Here is a 22361-nt window from a genome sequence, read left to right as displayed (position 1 = left end):
GACCCGTTCTTTAATTTCCTTGTTCTTTATTTTCCTGTTTTTCGAATTTTTATGCTTGTGTCTATATTACATGATCATTAGTGTCTAAGTGTCTATGCCTTAAAGCTATGAAAATGAATTCATCACCTTTCTTAAATGAAAAATGTTTTTAATTGAAAAAGAAAAAGAAGTGCATGAATTTCAAATTTTAAAACAATTTAATTATTTTGATGTGGTGGCAATACTATTGTTCTTCTGAATGAATGCTTGAACAGTGCATATTTTTGAATTTGATTGTTTATGAATGTTAAAATTGTTGGCTCTTGAAAGAATGATGGGAAAAGGAGAAATGTTGTTGATAATCTGAAAAATCATAAAAATGATTCTTGAAGCAAGAAAAAGCAGTGAATAGCAAAGCTTACAGAAAAAAAAAGAGAGAAAAGAAAAAGAAAGAAAAAGAAAAGCAAGCAGAAAAATCCAATACCCCTTTAAACCAAAAGGCAAGGGTGATAAAAAGGATCCAAGGCTTTGAGCATCAGTGGATAGGAGGGTCCACAGGAATAAAATCCTGGCCTAAGCGGCTAAACCAAGCTGTCCCTAACCATGTACTTATGGCGTGAAGGTGTCAAGTGAAAACTTGAGACTGAGCGGTTAAAGTCAAGGTCCAAAGCAAAAAGAAGAGTGTGCTTAAGAACCCTGGACACCTCTAATTGGGGACTCTAGCAAAGCTGAGTCACAATCTGAAAAGGTTCACCCAGTTATGTGTAATTCTAGACTTTACTATGAGTTTGTGTGTTTTTCTGTGATTTCAGGTATTTTCTGGCTGAAATTGAGGGACCTGAGCAAAAATCTGATTCAGAGGCTGAAAAAGGACTGCAGATGCTGTTGGATTCTGACCTACTTGCACTCGAAGTGGATTTTCTGGAGCTACAAAAGCCCAATTGGCGCGCTCTCAATTGCGTTGGAAAGCAGACATCCTGGGATTTCCAGCAATGTATAATAGTCCATACTTTTCTCGAGATTTGATGGCCCAAACCGGCGTTCCAAGTCAGCTCAAGAATTCTGGCGTTTAACTCCAAAAGTGGCACAAAAGCTGGAGTTAAACGCCCAAACTGACACAAAAGCTTGCGTTTAACTCCATGAAAAGTCTCTACACATAAAAGCTTCAATGCTCAGCCCAAGCACACACCAAGTGGGCCCGGAAGAAGATTTCTGCATTAATTACTTATTTCTGTAAACCCTAGGCTACTAGTTTTCTATAAATAGGACCTTTTGCTATTGTATTTTGATCGATCTTTTACTCAGATTTTCAGAAACCTTTTCACGTTTGGGAGGCTGGCCTCACGGCCATGCCTAGACCTTGTTCTTATGTATTCTCAACGGTGGAATTTCTACACACCATATATTAAGGTGTGGAGCTCTGCTGTTCTTCATGAATTAATACAAAGTACTATTGTTCTTCTATTCAATTCACGCCTACTTCTTCTCTAAGATATTCATTTGTTCTTCAACTTGATGAATGTGATGATCCGTGACACTCATCATCATTCTCACCTATGAACATGTGCCTGACAACCACCTCTGTTCTACTAGCAATGGCTTGAATGCGTATCTCTTGGGTTTCTAATCTAAGATTGGAACCTTCGTGGTATAGGCTAGAATTATTGGCGGCCATTCCTGAGATCCGGAACATCTAAACCTTGTCTGTGGTATTCTGAGTAGGATCTGGAAAGGGATGATTGTGACGAGCTTCAAACTCACGATTGTTGGGCGTGTGACAGACGCAAAAGGATCAATGGATCCTATTCCAACATGATCGAGAACCGACAGATGATTAGTCGTGCGGTGACAGCACATTTGGAATGTTTTCATTGAGAGGACGGGAAGTAGCCATTGACAACGGTGATGCCCAATATAAAGCTTGCCATGGAAAGGAGTATGAATGATTAGAAGAAGGCAATAGGAAAGCAGAGGTTCAGGAGGAACAAAGCATCTTCATACGCTTATCTGAAATTCCAACCAAAGAATTACATAAGTATCTCTATCTTTATTTTATGTTTTATTCATCTTTTAATTATCAATCCTCCATCATCATTTGAATCTGCCTGACTGAGATTTACAAGATGACCATAGCTTGCTTCAAGCCGACACTCTCCGTGGGATCGACGCTTACTCACTTAAGGTATTACTTGGACGATCCAGTGCACTTGCTGGTTAGTTGTGCGGAATTGTGACAAAGTGTGATTCACGTTTAAGAGCTCCAAGTCCTTTGGCGCCATTGTTGATGATCACAATTTTGCATACCAGGTGTCTCCCACCAAGCACTTTAGTTTAGAGTCCTAAGTTGGACTTGCATGGCTTTATTGGTCACTTGGGAACTTCACCAAGGAGGAAGATCTCCAACTCTTTGGCATTTTTGGGTTGAGTGTGATAGATATGGTCCTTTGAACTTTATCTCTTGGCAACATCCTTTTCTTTTTGCTCCTTGCCATCCTCAATGACTTGCTCTTCAACTACATCGCAGCAAAAATAGAATACGCTTTAAGAACGGGCTTGTTGGACTCTTCCAGGGTGAACTTGAATAACTTGCCATCCGCCTCAAAAGAATAGACTCCCAAATGTGCATCTAGCTTGAAACGGGTTGTCTTTAAGAATGGCCTTCCAAGGAGTATGGATGATGGCTTGTTTGACTCAATAGGAAGTGTCTCCAATATGTGAAAATCAACTGCAAAGAGCAATCCTTGAATATTGACTAAGACATTTTCAGCAATCCCAATAATGGACATAATACTCTTGTCGGCTAGCACAAACCTCGCCCCGAACCTCTTTAGGGGTTACAAATTCAATCTTTCATAGATGGGGAGTGGAATAATGCTTACGCACGACCCCAGATCACACATACAGTCCATGAATTTAATTCCTCCAATCAAGCAAGTGACCAAACATGGGCCGGGATCATTGCATTTTTTAGGAAGTAAGGAGGAGATAGAATCATCTACCGGCCTTGTGTTGAGGTTGCCAAGCTTTTTTTTGTGAGTGCAAACATCTTTAAGGAACTTGGCATATCTTGGCACTTGTTGAATTTCTTGGAAGAGAGGAACGGTGACTTCAACCTTCTTGAAAACTTCCACCATAGTGGGGTCAAGCTCTTCTTGGTTCTTGGCCTTCTTGGCTAAAGTTGGGAATGGAATGGGCAAAGGCTCTTCAAGAAAAGTCTTTCTCTTTGCCTCCTTGACCTTGGGTGGTTCTTCCTTGCTTTTATCAACACCTTCATCTTCATCCCTCATCACCTCCACTTCATCCCACACATCTTCATTGTTTGTCTCCTCACTCAACTTTGTAGGTATAGCAACATTCTTATCCAATTTAGTGCCGCTCCTAAGGGTAATAGCATTGATGCTACCCTTAGGGTTGGGTTGAGGTTGGGAGGGCAAACTACTTGAGGTTGAAGCTTTTTGGGTGTTTTGTGCGGTTTAAGGAGGGAGAGTTAAATGGGAAAGGGCATCGGCTATTGTAGCCATATATGCTTCTTGTTTCTTGTGGAACTCTCATTGTTCTTGCATGAAGGTGTGAATTATGTCATTCATGTGAGGTTGGTTGGAGGGAAGGGCTTGGTTTACTTGAGGAGGGCTAGGCCTACTATGTGGGGGTTGGTACTTCCCTTGAGGTTGAGATTGTGGGGGTTGTTGGTATGGTTATTGGTATGGTTGTTGGCCTTGGGGTTGTTGATAGTAGTAGACTTGGGAGTTTTGGTTGGGATGAGCTTGAGGATCTTGGTTCCACCTTTGGTTTGAGTTATCCCTCCACCCTTGGTTTTGATTTCCTCCATGTTGGTTAGATCCTTAGTTATAATTTGGTTTTGTGGGTAAGAGTTAGCTACCGCCAATGTAGTGTCCTCTTGGAGCCGAGGACACTCATCGGTGTAATGAGTGTTATACGCACAAACACCACATACCCTTGGTGGTCCTTCGATCCTTTGAGGTTGAGGTGGAGCACTTATCAAAGCTTGAGGGATTTGTTGCCCTTGGGTGAGTTGTTGCAACATAATTGTCATTTCACCAAGGGTCTTGGTCAAAATAGCATCTCCGGAGGGAGAAACTTCATTCACAGCTTTCGGTTGTGGGCTCCTCGCCCTTGAGTGTTGAGTGGAGTCCGCCAAGTCTGATATAACTTCCCATGCTTCTGCAGTGGTCTTGTTCTTGATTAATGAACCTCCACTCGTGGCATCTAGGAGAAGCTTGTCTTGATGATGCATTCCTTGACAGAAATAACTTATAAGAACTAACTCGTCAATCTAATGGTGAGGACAAGTCTCCAGCAACTTCTTGAATCTCTCCCAATACTCATACAAAGTCTCCACATCCCGTTGCACAATGCAAGAAATCTCTCTTCGCAACTTGTCTGTTTTTTGGGGAGGGTAGAACTTTTCCAAAAACTCTTTACGCAACAAGTCCCAGTTAGATCTAACTTCTTCCATCTGAGTATAAAACCAATCCTTCACTTTTCCCTCCAAAGAGAAAGGAAAGGCGAAGACCAACACTGCAGCTTCATCGGCCCCATGTCTTCTTGCGGTTGCACAAGCAACTTGGAAATCCTTGAGATGCTTCAAGGGATCCTCTCCAGGCAATCCATTTTACTAGGGGAGCAAGTTTATCGTGCCAGACTTGAGCTCAAATTTTTTGTCTAAGTCCGGATACAAGATTTGAAGTGGTTGCAAGTCAAAATCAGGAGCTCCGGCCTCCTTCAAGGTGATTCTTCTAGGTGGGTTCGCCATGTCGGTGTCACCTGAGTCACTCAAAGAGAATTCAGTACTCCCCACAGATGAATATATAGTCTCCTCGTTGATTGGAGAATGATGGTCACGGGTGGTTGGTGATAGTGAATGGGAGTTCTCCTCAAGGGAACCCGATTCACTATCCACAAAAGCTAGCCGGCGCCGAGCTTGCCTTAAACGAGTTAAAGTTCTTTCAATTTCCAGAACAAAAGTGGCCAAGCTCGGGTCTGGAAGTGACCATGTCATTCAACTGAGGAGGCAATAAAACCATGCAATTATGAAGGGCAAATGAAAATAGACAAGTAAACAAGAACCAACTAAACAATCAAATACTAATAAAGTTAACTAAAGAGAAATGTGGTATCTATAATTAGAGCCAAGTAGCAAACCAAAATCAAGTATTCACAATATTCACATATTTACAACAACCAAAATAGTAGCACTCATTGCACTTAAAGTGAATTCCCCGACAATGGTGCCAAAATTTGATGTAAGAGGGACCAAGAGCAAGGGTAGGAATTTTCCTCTAAATTGGGGTTAGCGTCGTAAGTATAGTCCTAACCTGATGAATTGGCCCCTCCAATCAAATTAGAGGTTCACAAGATATGTCACAAGTAAAACCAAATTAAAACCGAGAGTATTAGACTCCTGAGTCGTCTCCCCAGGAGCACTTTAGAGCAACGAGTGTGCAATTCTGGTTGTAGTGATCAACAGGTTGTGAATGAAGAAATGAACATATAAAGCAATAAAAGAACATGCAAAATTGTAACGATTGAACTAATTAAGAAATTAAAGAACCGACTATGTAATATAAACAAGTAAAGTATAAAAGAAATCAACATATAAAGGTATGAAAGATTGAAAGCATTAAAAATAGTCTTGGCTTGGTGTGAGCTAAGGATCCTTTCCTTGTTGGAACCACAACTATGACAATTATGATGGATTAGTCTCACTTGATCAACCTTCACATCGGAAAGTAAGTTAAATGAGTATAAGTGTCCTTAACCCACAAATCCTAACTTGCTTGCTAATTACCTTAGCAATAAATTAGCGTTAGTGGGAACAAGAACATTTAACAACCCAAGAATTGAAACTAAATGTTGGACATTCCAACTCTAGGAACCCAATTGCTCACTTTACCCAAGCCAAGAGCCAAAAATTTAGCCTAAAACCATGTTTGACATTTTGTCAAACACTTGGTGGGCAAAAAACTTAAACATGAGGAAAATGAGTAAGGATTTGAAACTAAAGGTAACAATGAAACTCAATCAACAAGAATAACACAAGAAAGCATATAATTAACATCCAACATCAAATTCATCAACAAGAAATTGAAATTGCATGAGAGAAGCAAAAGTGAACTATAACTTGAATTAGAAGAAAGAGTAATAACAATGTAACTATAAAGAATAATAACAAGGAAATACCTAAAATGAAAGCTTGCAAAATCCAAGATCAAAAATGGAAATGGCACTTGAATGTAAAACCCTAATATAAACCCTAATAGAGATGATGAAAAACTTAGAGAAAAACTAAACTCAAAGCTTCCTACTACTACTACTCCTAAACTATACTAAATAATATGCTATGTTATGTCTTCATTCCCCCCTCCAATATGAGCTAGAAGACTTCAAAAATGGGTCTCCAAAGCCCCTAAATCTCGAGGCACGTTCTATTTTAATGAAGTCATATGCAGACACCTGTGCAGACGCACAGACGCGTGCGTCCGCACACTTCACGGGAAATCCAGGCCTGTGCGTATGCACAAGCAGCTGTGCGCATGCACACTACGCGATGCTTGGCTGGACGCGCGACGCGCTCGATGCAATCCACGCGCTCTGCTTGGGTGGCTGTGCGTACGCACAGGTAGTTGTGTGCACGCACACGTCTCTGAGCTCACTCCTTTGATTTCTCTTGCTTCCTCCACTTTGCATGCTCTTCTTCCATTTTCTCCAATTCATTCCTACCCTATATACCTGAAAGCACTCACCAACAACATCAAGGCATCGAATGGATGGCAAATGGAATAAAATAGATTCAATTAAGTATGAAAGAGCATATTTTCATGATTAAGCACAAATTGGGAGGAGAGATCAAAAGCATGCTATTCAAAGGAATAAGTGTGAGTTTATGTGATGAAAATCCATTCAATTCTAACCAAAAATCATCATCAAATATGGATTCATCAATTTCTCCACACTTAAACACTAGCATGTCCTCATGCTAAATAAACAAAGGAGATAGATGAAAGGGAAAATGACTTATGCTATATACTACTTAAATGCATGCAACTATCCTAAAGCTAATCACTAATATGTACTACGATGAGAGTGGGTAGTAATGAAGCATGAAATTCCAATCCATCACAAGAAACTATAGGGCCAATGCAAAGGATTCATGCATTAAGATCAATGTCCAAATAATTGAATTAAAGTTGTCAAAACTATCCAATCAAGCAACTTGCAGGAAGACGCAATATGAGGTGTAAAAACATGGAATTGAGCGATCGAACCCCTCACCGGATGTGTATCCACTCAATTCGCTCAGTGTTTAGGGTTTAACCACTCAATTATCCTTTTATCGTGCTTTTGAAAGATTTGCAAGTCATCTAACAATCAACTAGTATTTAATGCATGAATAACAAGTATCATGAGGCATTTAGAGGGATGTAATGGGGCTAGGGTTAGGTAGGATGAAGTTTGGCTAAGTGGACTTAAAGAAATAGTTCTTTGATTAGCTTGAATATCCACCTACTCCTACATCAGCTATGTACACATAACAATGCAACCTTCCCACCCATTTCCTTTTTCCTATCTCACTTTACTCATGCATTTTCTTTTCAAACATGGCATATGCATCCTTTATTTACTCTTTCTATTCATACTTTATTATGCACAAGGGTTTTTTTTTTTTACTTGAACTATGAATGCATATGTTTCAATTAATGAAATGCATGAGCATTACCTAATTGCCCAAAAGATTTTTTTCACAAATAATTCATGCCTTTATCACCAATGCTTCCTAAATTTCCCCCACACTTAGAATTTACACACTAATCCACCCAAGCTAATCAAAGAGTAATTCAAGGACATCAATGGTTTTCCGCTTAAGGGGAGTAATGTGTTATCATCAGAACAAAAGGGGATCCATAGGCTCAAAGGGTTTCACAAAGGTGAATGCAAGGGTTGGCCATATAGGCTAGCGAGTTTATCATCAACGATGGACTCAATCATGCTAAATGCATCCAAACACAAATACAGGACATAAAGAATCATGCAAATCAATGATCACAATAAAAAAGGAGTACAATCGCACAAAAGAACAACATTATGGTTTAAAAATGCAACCATCTATTAAAGCTCAAATCTCACAAGGTATGTTGTTCGAGCTCTTTCTTCCATGTCCTACAAACAAAGTACTCCAAGCAAGTTGGTAAAACATTTTTTTCTCAATTCAATCAATGGTATGCCCTTAGAAAAGGATTTCATGGAAATTCCTTGGTGTTTCACCACTTATTCATGATATCATGCAGAATGCAAATATTAACTACTATATATCCATAAATGATCAAGAAATATTCACAACAAACCAAACAAGATGCAATAGAAAAACTACTTAAAATGAAGAAAAAGTACTAAAAGAAACATCGCAAAGTGTCTTTAAGAGAGAAACTTTTACCCCCCTTGAAGTCATCGATCCTCCCCCACACTTAAATTGTGCACGGTTGGTACGCGAAATCATGATTATTCATTCCCTTGCTATAGTGCCAAAACCTTGGTGTGGGAGAACGTGATCTCAAGACTTCTTCACAATTCCGTGTAACTGACCAGCAAGTGCACTGGGTCGTCCAAGTAATAAACCTTACGTGAGTAAGGTCGATCCTACGGATATTGTCGGCTTGAAGTAAGCTATGGTCATCCTTGTAAATCTCGGTCAGGCGGATTCAATTGGTTATAAGGTTTTGATAATTAAAACATAAATAAAACAGAAAATAAGATATAGATACTTATGTAATTCATTGGTGGGAATTTCAGATAAGCATCTGGAGATGCTTTGTTGCTTCTGAACTTCTGCTTTCCTATTGCCTTCTTCCAATCATGCGTTACCTTCTTCCATGGCAAGCTGTAAGATCCTCTCAGATGAAAATAAATCCATATGCACTGTCATTGCACGACTAATCATCTGTCAGTTCTCGCTAGCGTCGGAATAGGACCATTGTCCTTTTGCACACTGTCATTGCGCCCAACATTCGCAAGTTTGAAGCTTGTCACAGTCATCCCTTCCCAGATCCTACTCGGAATACCACAGACAAGGTTTAGACTTTCCGGATCTCAGGAATGCTGCCAATGGTTCTAGCCTATACCACGAAGACTCTAATCTCACGGAATGGAATGCTCTGTTGTCAGGAGAGCCAATCATGCATCGTCAACCAGGAGGCCAAGAGATACACACTCAAGCTATTGCAGATAGAATGGAAGTGGTTGTCAGGCACGCTTTTATAAGTGAGAATGATGATGAGTGTCACGGGTCATCACATTCATCAGGTTGAAGTACGAGTGAATATCTTAGAATAAGAATAAGCTTGAATTGAATAGAAGAACAATAGTACTTTCCATTAATTCATGAGGAACAGCAGAGCTCCACACCTTAATCTATGTGGTGTAGAAACTCCACCGTAGAAAATACATAAGTGAAAGGTCTAGGCATGGCCGTGAGGCCAGCCTCCAAACGTGTACAATGGTCTCTCAAATCAAAGATAAAAGATATTCCAAAGATCAAAGACATAAAATAAATCTCTAAAAGTAGTTTTTATACTAAACTAGTAACCTAGGTTTACAAAAAATGAGTAACTAAGTGTAGATAGTGCAGAAATCCACTTCTAGGGCCCACTTGGTGTGTGCTTGGGCTGAGCATTGAAGCTTTTTTGTGCTTAGGCTGTTTTTGGAGTTAAACGCCAACTTTAGTGTCAGTTTGGGCGTTTAACTCCAATTCTGGTGCCAATTTGGGCGTTTTACGCCAAAATGTTTTAGGCTGTCTTTGAACGCCAGTTTGGGCCATCAAATCTCGGGCAAAGTATGGACTATTATATATTGCTGGAAAGCCCAGGATGTCGATTTTTCAACGCATTTGAGAGCGCACCAATTGGGCTTCTGTAGCTCTAGAAAATCCACTTCGAGTGCAGGGAGGTCAGAATCCAACAGCACCTGTAGTCCTTTTTCAGCCTCTGAATCAGATTTTTGCTCAGGTCCCTCAATTTCAGCCAGAAAATACCTGAAATCACAGAAAAACACACAAACTCATAGTAAAGTCCAGAAATGTGATTTTTGAATAAAAACTAATAAAAATATAATAAAAAGTAATTAAAATATACTTAAAACTATGTAAAAATAATGCCAAAAAGGGTATAAATTATCCACTCATCACAACATCAAACTTAAATTGTTGCTTGTCCCCAAGCAACTAAAAACAAAATAGGATAAAAAGAAGAGAATATACAATGAATTCCAAACTTATCAATAAAGATTAGCTTCAATTAGATGAGCGGGGCTTGTAGCCTTTTTGCTTCTGAACAATTTTGGCATCTCACTTTATCCTTTGAAGTTCAGAATGATTGGCATCCCTAGGAACTCAGAATTTAGATAGTGTTATTGATTCTCCTAGTTTAGTATGTGGATTCTTGAACACAACTACTTTATGAGTCTTGGCCGTGACCCTAAGCATTTTGTTTTCCAGTATTACCACCGGATACATAAATGCCACAGACACATAACTGGGTGAACCTTTTCAGATTGTGACTCAGCTTTGCTGAAGTCCCCAGTTAGAGGTGCCCAGATCTCTTAAGCACACTCTTTTTGCTTTGGACCTTGACTTTAACCACTCAGTCTCAAGCTTTTCACTTGACACCTTCACGCCACAAGCACATGGTTAGGGACAGCTTGGTTTACCCGCTTAGGCCAGGATTTTATTCCTTTGGGGCCCTCCTATCCACTGATGCTCAAAGCCTTGGATCCTCTTTACCCTTGCCTTTTGGTTTAAAGGGCTATTGGCTTTTTCTGCTTGCTTTTTCTTTTTCTTTCTTTCCTTTTTTTTTCGTAAGCTTTTTCTATTCACTTCTTTTTCTTGCTTCAAGAATCAATTTTATAATTTTTCAGATTATCAATAACATTTCTCCTTTTTCATTATTCTTTCAAGAGCCAACAATTTTAATATTCATAAACAACAAATTCAAAAATATGCACTATTCAAGCATTCATTCAGAAAACAAAAGGTATTGCCACCACATTAGTTTAATTATTTTAATGTGGTGGCAATACCTTTTGTTTTTTGAATGAATGCTTGAATAGTGCATATTTTTGAATTTGTTGTTTATGAATATTAAAATTGTTGGCTCTTGAAAGAATAATGAAAAAGGAAAAATGTTATTGATAATCTGAAAAATCATAAAATTGATTCTTGAAGCAAGAAAAAGCAGTGAATAGAAAAAGCTTACGAAAAAAAAAGGAAAGAAAGAAAAAGAAAAAGCAAGCAGAAAAAGCCAGTAACCCTTTAAACCAAAAGGCAAGGGAAAAATAAAAAGGATCCAAGGCTTTGAGCATTAATGGATAGGATGGCCCACAGGAATAAAATCCTGGCCTAAGCGGCTAAACCAAGCTGTCCCAAACCATGTGCTTGTGGCATGAAGGTGTCAAGTGAAAAGCTTGAGACTGAGCAGTTAAAGTCGTGATCCAAAGCAAAAAGAGTGTGCTTAAGAACCCTGGACACCTCTAATTGGGGACTCTAGCAAAGCTGAGTCACAATCTGAAAAAGGTTCACCTAGTTATGTGTCTGTGGCATTTATGTGTCCGGTGGTAATACTGGAAAACAAAGTGCTTAGGGCCACAGCCAAGACTCATAAAGTAGCTGTGTTCAAGAATCAACATACTGAACTAGGAAAATCAATAACACTATCTAAATTATGAGTTCCTATAGATACCAATCATTCTGAACTTCAAAGGATAAAGTGAGATGCCAAAACTGTTCAGAGGCAAAAAGCTACTAGTCCCGCTCATCTAATTGGAGCTAAGTTTCATTGATATTTTGGAATTTATAGTATATTCTCTTCTTTTTATCCTATTTGATTTTCAGTTGCTTGGGGACAAGCAACAATTTAAGTTTGGTGTTGTGATGAGCGGATAATTTATACGTTTTTTGGCATTGTTTTTCGGTAGCTTTTAGTATAATTTAGTTAGTTTTTACTATGTTTTTATTAGTTTTTATGCAAAATTCACATTTCTGGACTTTACTATGAGCTTGTGTGTTTTTCTGTGATTTCAGGTATTTTCTGGCTGAAATTGAGGGAACTGAGCAAAAATCTAATTCAGAGGCTGAAAAAGGACTGCAGATGCTGTTGAATTCTGACCTCCCTGCACTCGAAGTGGATTTTCTGGAGCTACAGAAACCCAATAAGCGCGCCCTTAATTGCGTTGGAAATTAGACATCGAGGGCTTTCCAGCAATATATAATAGTCCATACTTTTATCAAGTTTCGATGACGCAAACTGGCGTTCAAACACCAACTTCCTGCCCTATTCTGAAGTTAAACGCCAGAAACAGGTTACAAACCAGAGTTAAACGCCACAAACAGGCTGCAACCTGGCATTTAACTCCAAGAGAAGTCTCTACACGTGTAAATCTCAATGGTCAGCCCAAGCACACACCAAGTAGGCCCCGGAAGTGGATTTCTGCATCATTTACTCATTTCTATAAACCCTAGTTACTAGTTTAGTATAAAAACTACTTTTAGTGATTTATTTCACATCTTTTGATCATCTTTTGATCATTTTTGAGACTATCTTTGTATCACTTTTGATCTCATGATCACGTTTAGGGTGCTGGCCATTCGGCCATGCCTGGACCTTCATCACTTATGTATTTTCAACGGTGGAGTTTCTACACCCCATAGATTAAGGTGTGGAGCTCTGCTGTTCTTCATGAATTAATGCAAAGTACTATTGTTTTTCTATTCAATTCAAGCTTATTCTTATTCCAAGATATTCACTCGCACTTCAACCTGATGAATGTGATGATCCATGACACTCATCATCATTCTCACCTATGAACGCGTGCCTGACAACCACTTCCGTTCTATCTGTAATAGCTTGAGTGTATATCTCTTAGCCTCCTGGTTCACGATCAGATTCTTCGTGGTATAGGCTAGAATTATTGGCGGCCATTCCTGAGATCCGGAAAGTCTAAACCTTGTCTGTGGTATTCCGAGTAGGATCTGGGAAGAGATGACTGTGACGAGCTTCAAACTCGTGAGTGTTGGGTGTAGTGATAGACGCAAAAGGATCAATGGATCCTATTCCAACATGATCGAGAACCGACAGATGATTAGCCGTGCGGTGACAGCGCATTTGGATCATTTTCACTGAGAGGACGGATGGTTGCGATTGACAACAGTGATCCCCCAACATAAAGCTTGCCATGGAAAGGAGTATGAATGATTGAATGAAGGCAGTACGAAAGTAGAGGTTCAGAAGGAGCAAAGCATCTCCATACGCTTATCTGAAATTCTCACCAATGAAATACATAAGTATTTCTATCTTATTTTCTGATTTAATTATATTTTAATTATCAAAATCCCATAACCATTTGAATCCGCCTGACTGAGATTTACAAGGATGACAATAGCTTGCTTCAAGCCAACAATCTCCGTGGGATCGACCTTTACTCACGTAAGGTTTATTACTTGGACGACCCAGTGCACTTGCTGGTTAGTTGTGCGGAGTTGTGAAAAAGATTTATGATTAAGATCGTGCATACCAAGTTTTTAGCGCCGTTTCAGAGATCACAATTTCGTGCACCAAACGCCCAGAATGCTGCCAGGCTGGGCGTTAAACGCCCATTCTGCTATCCTTACTGGCGTTTAAACGCGAGTAAGCCTGTCCTCCAGGGTGTGCTATTTTTGATGTTGTTTTTCATTCTATTTTTAATTTTTCATTTGTTTTTGTGACTTCACATGATCATCCACCTAAAGAAAATATAAAATAACAATGGAAAATAAATAAATAAAATTAAATAACATTGGGTTGCCTCCCAACAAGCGCTTCTTTAATGTCAATAGCTTGACAGTGAAGCTCTTAGAGAGCTTTACAGAGACTCAGGGCTTAATGATGGCCTCCTAACACCAAACTTAGAAGTTGAGTGTGGGGGCTCTGTTTGACTCAGGTTGAAGTGCAAGTGAATATCTTAGAAAAAGAATAAGCTTGAATTGAATAGAAGAACAATAGTACTTTGCATTAATTCATGAGGAATAGCAGAGCTCCACACCTTAATCTATGAGGTGTAGAAACTCCACCGTAGAAAATACATAAGTGAAAGGTCTAGGCATGGCCGTGAGGCCAGCCTCCAAATATGTAAAATGGTCTCTCAGATCAAAGATGAAAGATATTCCAAAGATCAAAGACATAAAATAAATCTCTAAAAGTAGTTTTTATACTAAACTAGTAACCTAGGTCTACAGAAAATGAGTAACTAAGTGCAGATAGTGCAGAAATCCACTTCCGGGGCCCACTTGGTGTGTGCTTGGGCTGAGCATTGAAGCTTTTTCGTGCTTAGTGATAAACCCCGATTTCATGGTTTATCTTGTGCTTATTTTGGGGGATTTTATCACCTTTTTCCACATTTATTCAATGAAATAGCATGGTTTTGTAATTCTCCCTTGAATTGTGCTTAAGTGTAAAAACATGCTTTTTAAGCCCTTAAATTGGTAATTTTGATTCATTTTAATTCCACTCGATGCCTTGATGTGTTTGTTAAGTGACTTCAGGTTCATAAGGCAAGTATTGGATGGAAGAAATGAGTATAAAAGCATATAAAGTGGAGAATGCATGAAGAAACAAAAATTGGGAATGCATCAATGGGCGCGCACGCGTACAAGTCGCACACGCGCCGAAGTGATTCCACATAAGGACGCGCACGTGCACAAGGCATGCACGCCAAAAGTGGTTTTTCATAAGGACATGAACGGGTACATGCCGCATCCGCGCGGATGAAAAAATAGCCAATCGACGCGCACGCGCACATGGCGCGTACGCGCCGATACCAGCACGTGACCTACTTACAGGCAAAACACTGGGGGCAAATTCTGAGCTGCCCAGGCCCAAATCCAACTTGTTTTTGAGTGTATTTCATGCAGAATTTAAGTCCAAGCAAAAGAGGAGCAATTAGTTAGTCAACATGAGCCTTTAGTTAGTTTTCTAGAGAGAGAAGCTCCCTCTTTTCTCTAGAATTAGGTTAGGATTAGGTTAAATTGTTATAGATCCATGTTTAATTCCTTGCTTTCATCTTGTTTCTCTTATAATCCCTCATTTTTACATCTTGATTTTCTTAGTTGTAATGTTGGTTTCTCATTTTGTTCTCTTTTGTGATGATAAACTCATGATGGATTTGGTTTACAATTAATGCAATTTGATGTTGATGTTTCTTTCATGTTGATCTTGCTTGCTATTGTTGAGTTCTTGCTTATGATAGTCATGGTTCTCTTTAATTTTAGCATTTTGTGATGTTTACTTTATTGTACATTAGGTTTTTGATATAATACTTCCTATAGTTTTTGAGTAGTTCTCTTGACCCTTGGCCTAGGCTAAGGGGATTGAGTGATCTTGAGTCCTTGGGCTTTGTTGAATTGGTAATTTTAGAACCCTTGAGGATCAACTTGATAACCATTGACTCTTGCCTACTACTAAGTCAATTGGTAGCTAGGTTGGGACTTATGGATTGATGTTGATCAAGCCATTTGAAGTACTCCAAGCCTAGGAGTAGACATTACGTACTTAAGGCTTTAGTGAGTAGACCTAATGAGCTCGGTTCCTCATGATTATCAATATTTGAATTGTTGACAAGGATAGTGATCTCAATTATCTAAGTCTTAGCTAAGAGTCCCTTGTCTTGTTTATTTTAATTGCTTTTTCAATTTACTTTTCTTGCCATTTACTTTATTGCCCCTTTCATCAACCAAACCCCTTTTACCCCTTCATAGCCAATAATTGACCACTTCATTGCTATCCTCGTGAGACGACCCGGAGTTTAAATACTCCGGTTAACTCTTATTTGGGGTTTGTACTTGTGAAAAAACCAAAATTTAATTTGATTTGAGGACTGACTATCTGTTCGGACTATACTAACAACGAAATTATTTTGTGGAATTCCGAACCGGTATAAATCCTTGCACCATCAAATTAATGGTGCCGTTGCCGGGGATAGCAATGGTGCTATGTTATTAGCTATTGTATATGTTGTGAATAGCTTGATTTTTGGTTTGTTTGTTAGCTTTTGCTAGTTATAGGATTTTATTTTCTTTTTTCTTATTATTTTTATTTTTGTTTTCTCTTATCACCATGAATTCTCATCTTTTTTGGCTATGAGTGTAGTTCGAACTATGTTGTAGGAAATGGAAGCTTCAATGAGGATGTGCATCAAGGATTTGGAAATCAAGGATGGGAGGAACCCCAAGATCAAGGACAACCTTCTTGGCAACAACCTCCTCTGAACTCATACGGGTATAATCCTGATCCTAATGCATACCAATCCAATGTATGTGATGACCCTTATTGTGATTGTCAACCACAACCACCACATGCATATGAACCCTCTCCGCAACATAATTTTGAACCACCCTACTCACAAGCCTATTATTACCATTTACCCCCATATGACCCCAACCCATACCCACCATACCAACCACCATATGAACCACATCTAGAACCACCACCTTTCCAATACCAATACTCCTATGAGCCACAAAGTCCATACACACCACCTCAAGAATTTCACCAATATGGACCACCTTCCAATTACAACAACCTTCCCTCAAACAATGAACCTTCTCTTTCACCATCGCCTCCCGATGAAGCCCCCATGATGGAATTGAGAGATCTTGAATCTCATATCTTAAGGCGACAAGAGGAGGATGAAAAGAAGTTTGCGGAGTTAAGAGCAAAAATGTCTATCATGGTAGACACCATTAGTAACATGATCTCATCCCGCCTAAGCCTATGCGATCAAGGCATTCCCATTGTTAAATATGGAGAAGCAACCAAAAAGCTTGGCGAGGGAGTGAACTTGAAGCTCCATGGAGAGGAGGAGGAATTAAAATAAGAAGTACAACAAGAGGAGGAGGTAGAATTTAGTGAACAAAAGGAAGTAGCGGTTGGATGTCTAGGATATGTTGAGCACATAAAGGAACCTCAAGTTCACGAGCCATCTTCCACGAAGCTTGGAAAAGATGTTAAAGAGGAGAGTAATGTTGAAGAAGTGGATAGAGAGTCGAAGGAAATTGATTAAGAAGTGGATTCCACCATTGGTGATTTTTTGTCCACATTGATCAATCCCCTTGATGATCTTGTTGAGCCTTCTTCTAGTGAATTAGAAAGCAATATTGCAGAGGATGTACAACTTCCAAGACAACTGGTGAATGAAGAATTGGAAGAAATGTCCCAAACAACAAGCCCTCCTATTTATGATGATTTCGAATCAACATATGATCCTTTAGAGCTTGAAGAGTCCTTCCCCATTATGCTTGGAATTGATGACGAGGTAGACTTCACTAAACCTCCTATCTATGATGAGAGTGATGGGGAAGAGATAGAAGAAATTGGTGAAGAAGAGTGTGAACTTGAAGAAGCTGTGCGAGAGGTAAAGCTCGAAGAACCTTGCCAAGTGGTGGAAAACTCTAGAAAAAGATGGACTGGAGTAGAGCGTGCTTTATCAAGATCTTTGGGAACTCCTCCACCTAGCTTGTCATCCAATCTTTCATTTGAGTGGGTAAAAATTCTAACTTTTAGCTTTATTATCCCACTTGAGTATGGTTTGCTTGAGACAGATGGCCAACTTAGGGCGCTTTGTGGAATTAAGCGAAAGAAGAGGATGTTTAGTGGTTGGCAGTCTAAATCTAGACTTATTATGGTTGGAAGCTCAAAATTGAAGAGTGTGGATTGGTGCTATGCTCAATTGAATGGGTCTAGGAGGGTAGTTTGGTGCCTTCATGAGGATTCAGTTTTCTTGTCACCCGGACAGAATCAAGGCGATCAACTAGAAGATGGGTGCGAAGATAAGATATGGGATCCTGGATCACACTATGGAAACCAATTTTGGAAGCTCATGTCCTGGAGAGAACCTCACCAAAGCTTGGTGAAAATGGTTGGCACTTCTGACAACCAATTGAAGGACAAGCACTCTTGGAGTTTCAAGGATGGATACAAGCATAAGCCACCTTGACAAGGAACCTTCCAAATGTCCAACTTAAGGACTTAAACCAAAAGTGCTTGGTGGGAGACACCCCACCATGGTAAACTCTTTCCATTCTCTTGTAGATATAATGAATGAATGAATTGGGTTCCATTGTATATAGTTCTTTCCTTCGTAGTACATTTTGTCTTGCTTGCTAATTTGTTTATACATTCTATGCTTTGATTAGCGATGATTCTTTGAATTTGAGTTTTTGCTTGGATTGCAAGTTTCCTCAAATTGTTTGAAAAATCCTAAAAAATTCAAAAATATGTTTGATTTTGCATCTTAGCTAGTTCTAGAGTCCTAAAGAAGAATGGAAAGATTTAGAGCTCTTCTTGGTGCTCCTAAAAAAGAAAAAAACACCAGCCACGAGCAAGCGCACAGTGCGCGCGCGTCGGCTGCGCATTTAGGCTTTCTAGGCCAAGGACCAGAGAGTTGTGCCACTTTTGGGCCAACTCTGTGCCTTGACCTGCGCGGACGCACGCTGTACGCGTCCGCATCCTTTCTGCGTTGCCCAATCCATGCGCAAGCGCACAGTGCGCGCGCGCGTCGATGAGGTTTTTCATCACCCAGGCCAAAAGACCCGAGAGTTATGCCAACTATGGGCCAGTTTTCTGCCTCTGGCCCAGCTCACACACGCGGACGCGCACCGTACGCGTCCGCGCCCATTCCCAATTATCCCATCTACGCGCAAGCGCCGATGGCACTTCCGCGCTGACCCCTAATTTTCCCACCCACGAGGACGCGCACGGTGCGCGCTCGCGTGGATTTAAATTTTCACTTACACTAGGGACGTGGAAGCCCTAGCGCATTCGCGCAACCCCTTTCTTCCCTCACCCCAACGTCTCTTCTCCTTCTCCCTAGCTCACTAGCGACTCCTTACATCCTTCCCCCTGCTCCCTCCAGCAACACCATCGCTGCCACCAGCGCCCTCATCTCTCTCCCTATCTCTCCCCCTCTTTCCATTCTCACAAAACTGGCCAAGTTCACCCGCACGGATGCGCACCGTACGCGTTCGCGCCGATTTCCAATTATCCCATTTATGCGCAAGTGCGGATGGCGCTTCCACCCCGACCCCTAATTCTCCCACCCACGCGGACGCGCACGACGCGCGCTCGCGTGGATTTAAATTTTCACTTACACCAGGGACGCAGAAGCCCTAGCGCATTCGCGCAACCCCTTTCTTCCCTCACCCCAACGTCTCTTCTCCTTTTCCCTAGCTTACCGCGACTCCTTATATCCTTCCCCCTGCTCCCTCCGGCGACACCATCACCGCCACCAGTGCCCTCATCTCTCTCCCTATCTCTCCCCCTCTCTCTATTCTCACTGCCTCGCCCCTCTCTTATTCCCTCACCCCATCTCCCTACTCTGTTCCAACGCCACTCCAGTGCCGCCACAAGCACCACCGCGACCTCCATTGTCGATGGCGGACGTTCCATTGTACCACCAGACCGCCGCCCTGCTCTGACCCGTCTACTCTTCTTCCTCTACTCTCCATTCCTTTCCTCTGTTCCCACTCCCCTACTTCCCAGGTTTCCTTTTTTCTTATTTCATTTTAATTTTCTTTAGTTAATCTAGTTTAGCTTATTTTGTTTAGCTTGTTTAGTTAGATTACTTTAGCTAGTTTAGTTTGATTTGGTGGTTAGAAAATCTGGGCTGAGTAGTGGATTTAGGCTTGTTTGAATTTATGCTGCTATTTGAAATTGGTTTCTTGAAGCTGCATAGCATTTTTGTTGCTCTATTCTTGCTGATGGTTGTTGTTTGGAATGCACAATTTCTGCATTTTGTTTACAGTGATGACAATTTTACTTAATGCATGAATTGATGCTGTATTGCTACTATTTTGTGCCAATTTGAACCTGATCACTTGATTTAGGATGCTTATTTGTTTAAGTTCATGTTGAATACTTGTGATTGGATATGGACTTCAAAGAAAGAAATGCTGATTGAGTCCATTATTTTTTTGCATTGTTGCTATTTTGCTGCTTGGTGCACGAAATTGTGATCTCAGGCAACGGCGCCAAAAACTCTGTACGCGCGTCTTAATAAATCGTTTTTCATTCACAACTTCGATACAACTAACTAGCAAGTGCACTGGGTCGTCCAAGTAATAACACCTTACGTGAGTAAGGGTCGATCCCACGGAGATTGTTAGTATGAAGCAAGCTATGGTCATCTTGTAAATCTCAGTCAGGCGGATATCAAATGGTTATAGTATTTTCGAAAATAAATAATAAATACATAGAAAATAAAGATAGAAATACTTATGTATATCATTGGTGAGAATTTCAGATAAGTGTATGGAGATGCTTTTGTCCCTCTGAACTTCTGCATTCCTACTGTCTTCATCCAATCAGTCTTACTCATTTCCATGGCTGTCTTTATGGAAGGACATCACCACTGTCAATGGCTACTTTTCATCCTCTCTGTGAAAATGGTCCGATGTGCTGTCACTGCATGGCTAATCATCTGGAGGCATCACCGTGGTCAATGGCTGCATCCTATCCTCTTGTGAAAATGGTCCAAATGCTCTGTCACAGCACGGCTAATCATCTGAGGTTCTCGATCATACTGGAATAGGATTCACTAATAGTACTTTGCATTAATTCATGAGGAACAACAGAGCACCACACCTTAATCTATGGAGTGTAGAAACTCTACCGTTAAAAATACATAAGTGAAAGGTTCAGGCATGGCCGAATGGCCAGCCCCCATGATCTAAGAACTATACGTCCCAAGATGTCTAATACAATAGTAAAAAGTCCTATTTATACTAAACTAGTTACTAGGGTTTACAGAAGTAAGTAATTGATGCATAAATCCACTTCCAGGGCCCACTTGGTGTGTGCTTGGGCTGAGCTTGAATGTTACACGTGCAGAGGCTCTTTCTCGAGTTGAACGCCAGGTTGTAACGTGTTTCTGGCGTTCAACTCTGCTTTGTAACGTGTTTCTGGCGTTTAACTCCAGACTGCAGCGTAGAACTAACGTTCAACGCCCTTTTGCGTCATCTAAACACAGCCAAAGTATGGACTTTTATATATTGCTGGAAAGCCCTGGATGTCTATTTTCCAACGCAATTGAAAGCGCACCATTTTGAGGTCTGTAGCTCCAGAAAATCCACTTTGAGTGCAGGGAGGTCAGAATCCAACAGCATCAGCAGTCCTTCTTCAACCTTTGAATCTGATTTTTGCTCAAGTCCCTCAATTTCAGCCAGAAAATACCTGAAATCACAGAAAAACACACAAACGCATAGTAAAGTCCAGAAATGTGAATTTAACATAAAAACTAATAAAAACATCCTTAAAAGTAACTAGATCCTACTAAAAACATACTAAAAATAATGCCAAAAAGCGTATAAATTATCCGCTCATCACAACACCAAACTTAAATTGTTGCTTGTCCCCAAGCAACTGAAAATCAAATAGGATAAAAAGAAGAGAATATACTATAAATTCCAAACTATCAATGAAACATATCTCCAATCAGATGAGCGGGACTTGTAGCTTTTTGCCTCTTGAATAGTTTTGGCATCTCACTTTATCCATTGAGGTTCAGAATGATTGGCATCTATAGGAACTCAGAGTTTAGATAGTGTTATTGATTTTTCTAGTTCAGTATGTTGATTCTTGAACACAGCTACTTTATGAGTCTTGGCCGTGGCCCTAAGCACTTTGTTTTCCAGTATTACCACCGGATACATAAATGCCACAAGCACATAATTGGGTGAACCTTTTCAGATTGTGACTCAGCTTTGCTAAAGTCCCCAATTAGAGGTATCCAGGGTTCTTAAGCACACTCTTTTTTTGCTTTGGACCCTGACTTTAACCGCTCAATCTCAAGTTTTCACTTGACACCTTCACACCACAAGCACATGGTTAGGGACAGCTTGGTTTAGCCGCTTAGACCAGGATTTTATTCCTTTAGGCCCTCCTATCCACTGATGCTCAAAGCCTTGGGATCCTTTTTATTTACCCTTGCCTTTTGGTTTTAAGGGTTATTGGCTTTTTGCTCTTGCCTCTTGGTTTTAAGAACTTTTGGCTTTTTCTGCTTGCTTTTTCTCTTTTTTTTTCTATTTTTTTTTGGCCATTTTTTTTTCTGCAAGCTTTGTTTTTACTGCTTTTTCTTGGTTCAAGAATCATTTTTATGATTTTTCAGATTATCAAATAACATGTCTCCTTGTCATCATTCTTTTAAGAGCCAACATATTTAACATTCTAAAACACCAACTTCAAAAGACATATGCACTGTTCAAGCATACATTCAGAAAACAAAAATTATTGTCACCACATCAATATAATTAAACTAAGTTCAAGGATAAATTCGAAACTCATGTACTT

The 22361-nt window shown here is 40.1% G+C and overlaps 1 protein-coding gene across 1 annotated transcript; it reads right to left on the bottom strand.

Annotated features, from left to right (window-relative positions):
- On the bottom strand, positions 2493 to 4234 carry LOC107615545. Its single transcript, XM_016317599.1, has 3 exons — positions 3600 to 4234; positions 2979 to 3357; positions 2493 to 2804 (listed from the first exon to the last, which is right to left on the bottom strand). The coding sequence occupies exons 1-3, from the start codon at positions 4232 to 4234 to the stop codon at positions 2493 to 2495; spliced, it is 1326 nt and encodes a 441-aa protein (XP_016173085.1).

The sequence above is a fragment of the Arachis ipaensis genome, chromosome B09 (assembly GCF_000816755.2).
Source record: "Arachis ipaensis cultivar K30076 chromosome B09, Araip1.1, whole genome shotgun sequence".
NCBI classification, from domain to species: domain Eukaryota; kingdom Viridiplantae; phylum Streptophyta; class Magnoliopsida; order Fabales; family Fabaceae; genus Arachis; species Arachis ipaensis.
Note: the sequence above shows the minus strand (reverse complement) of the source record. Positions and strands in the feature narration are given on the sequence as shown.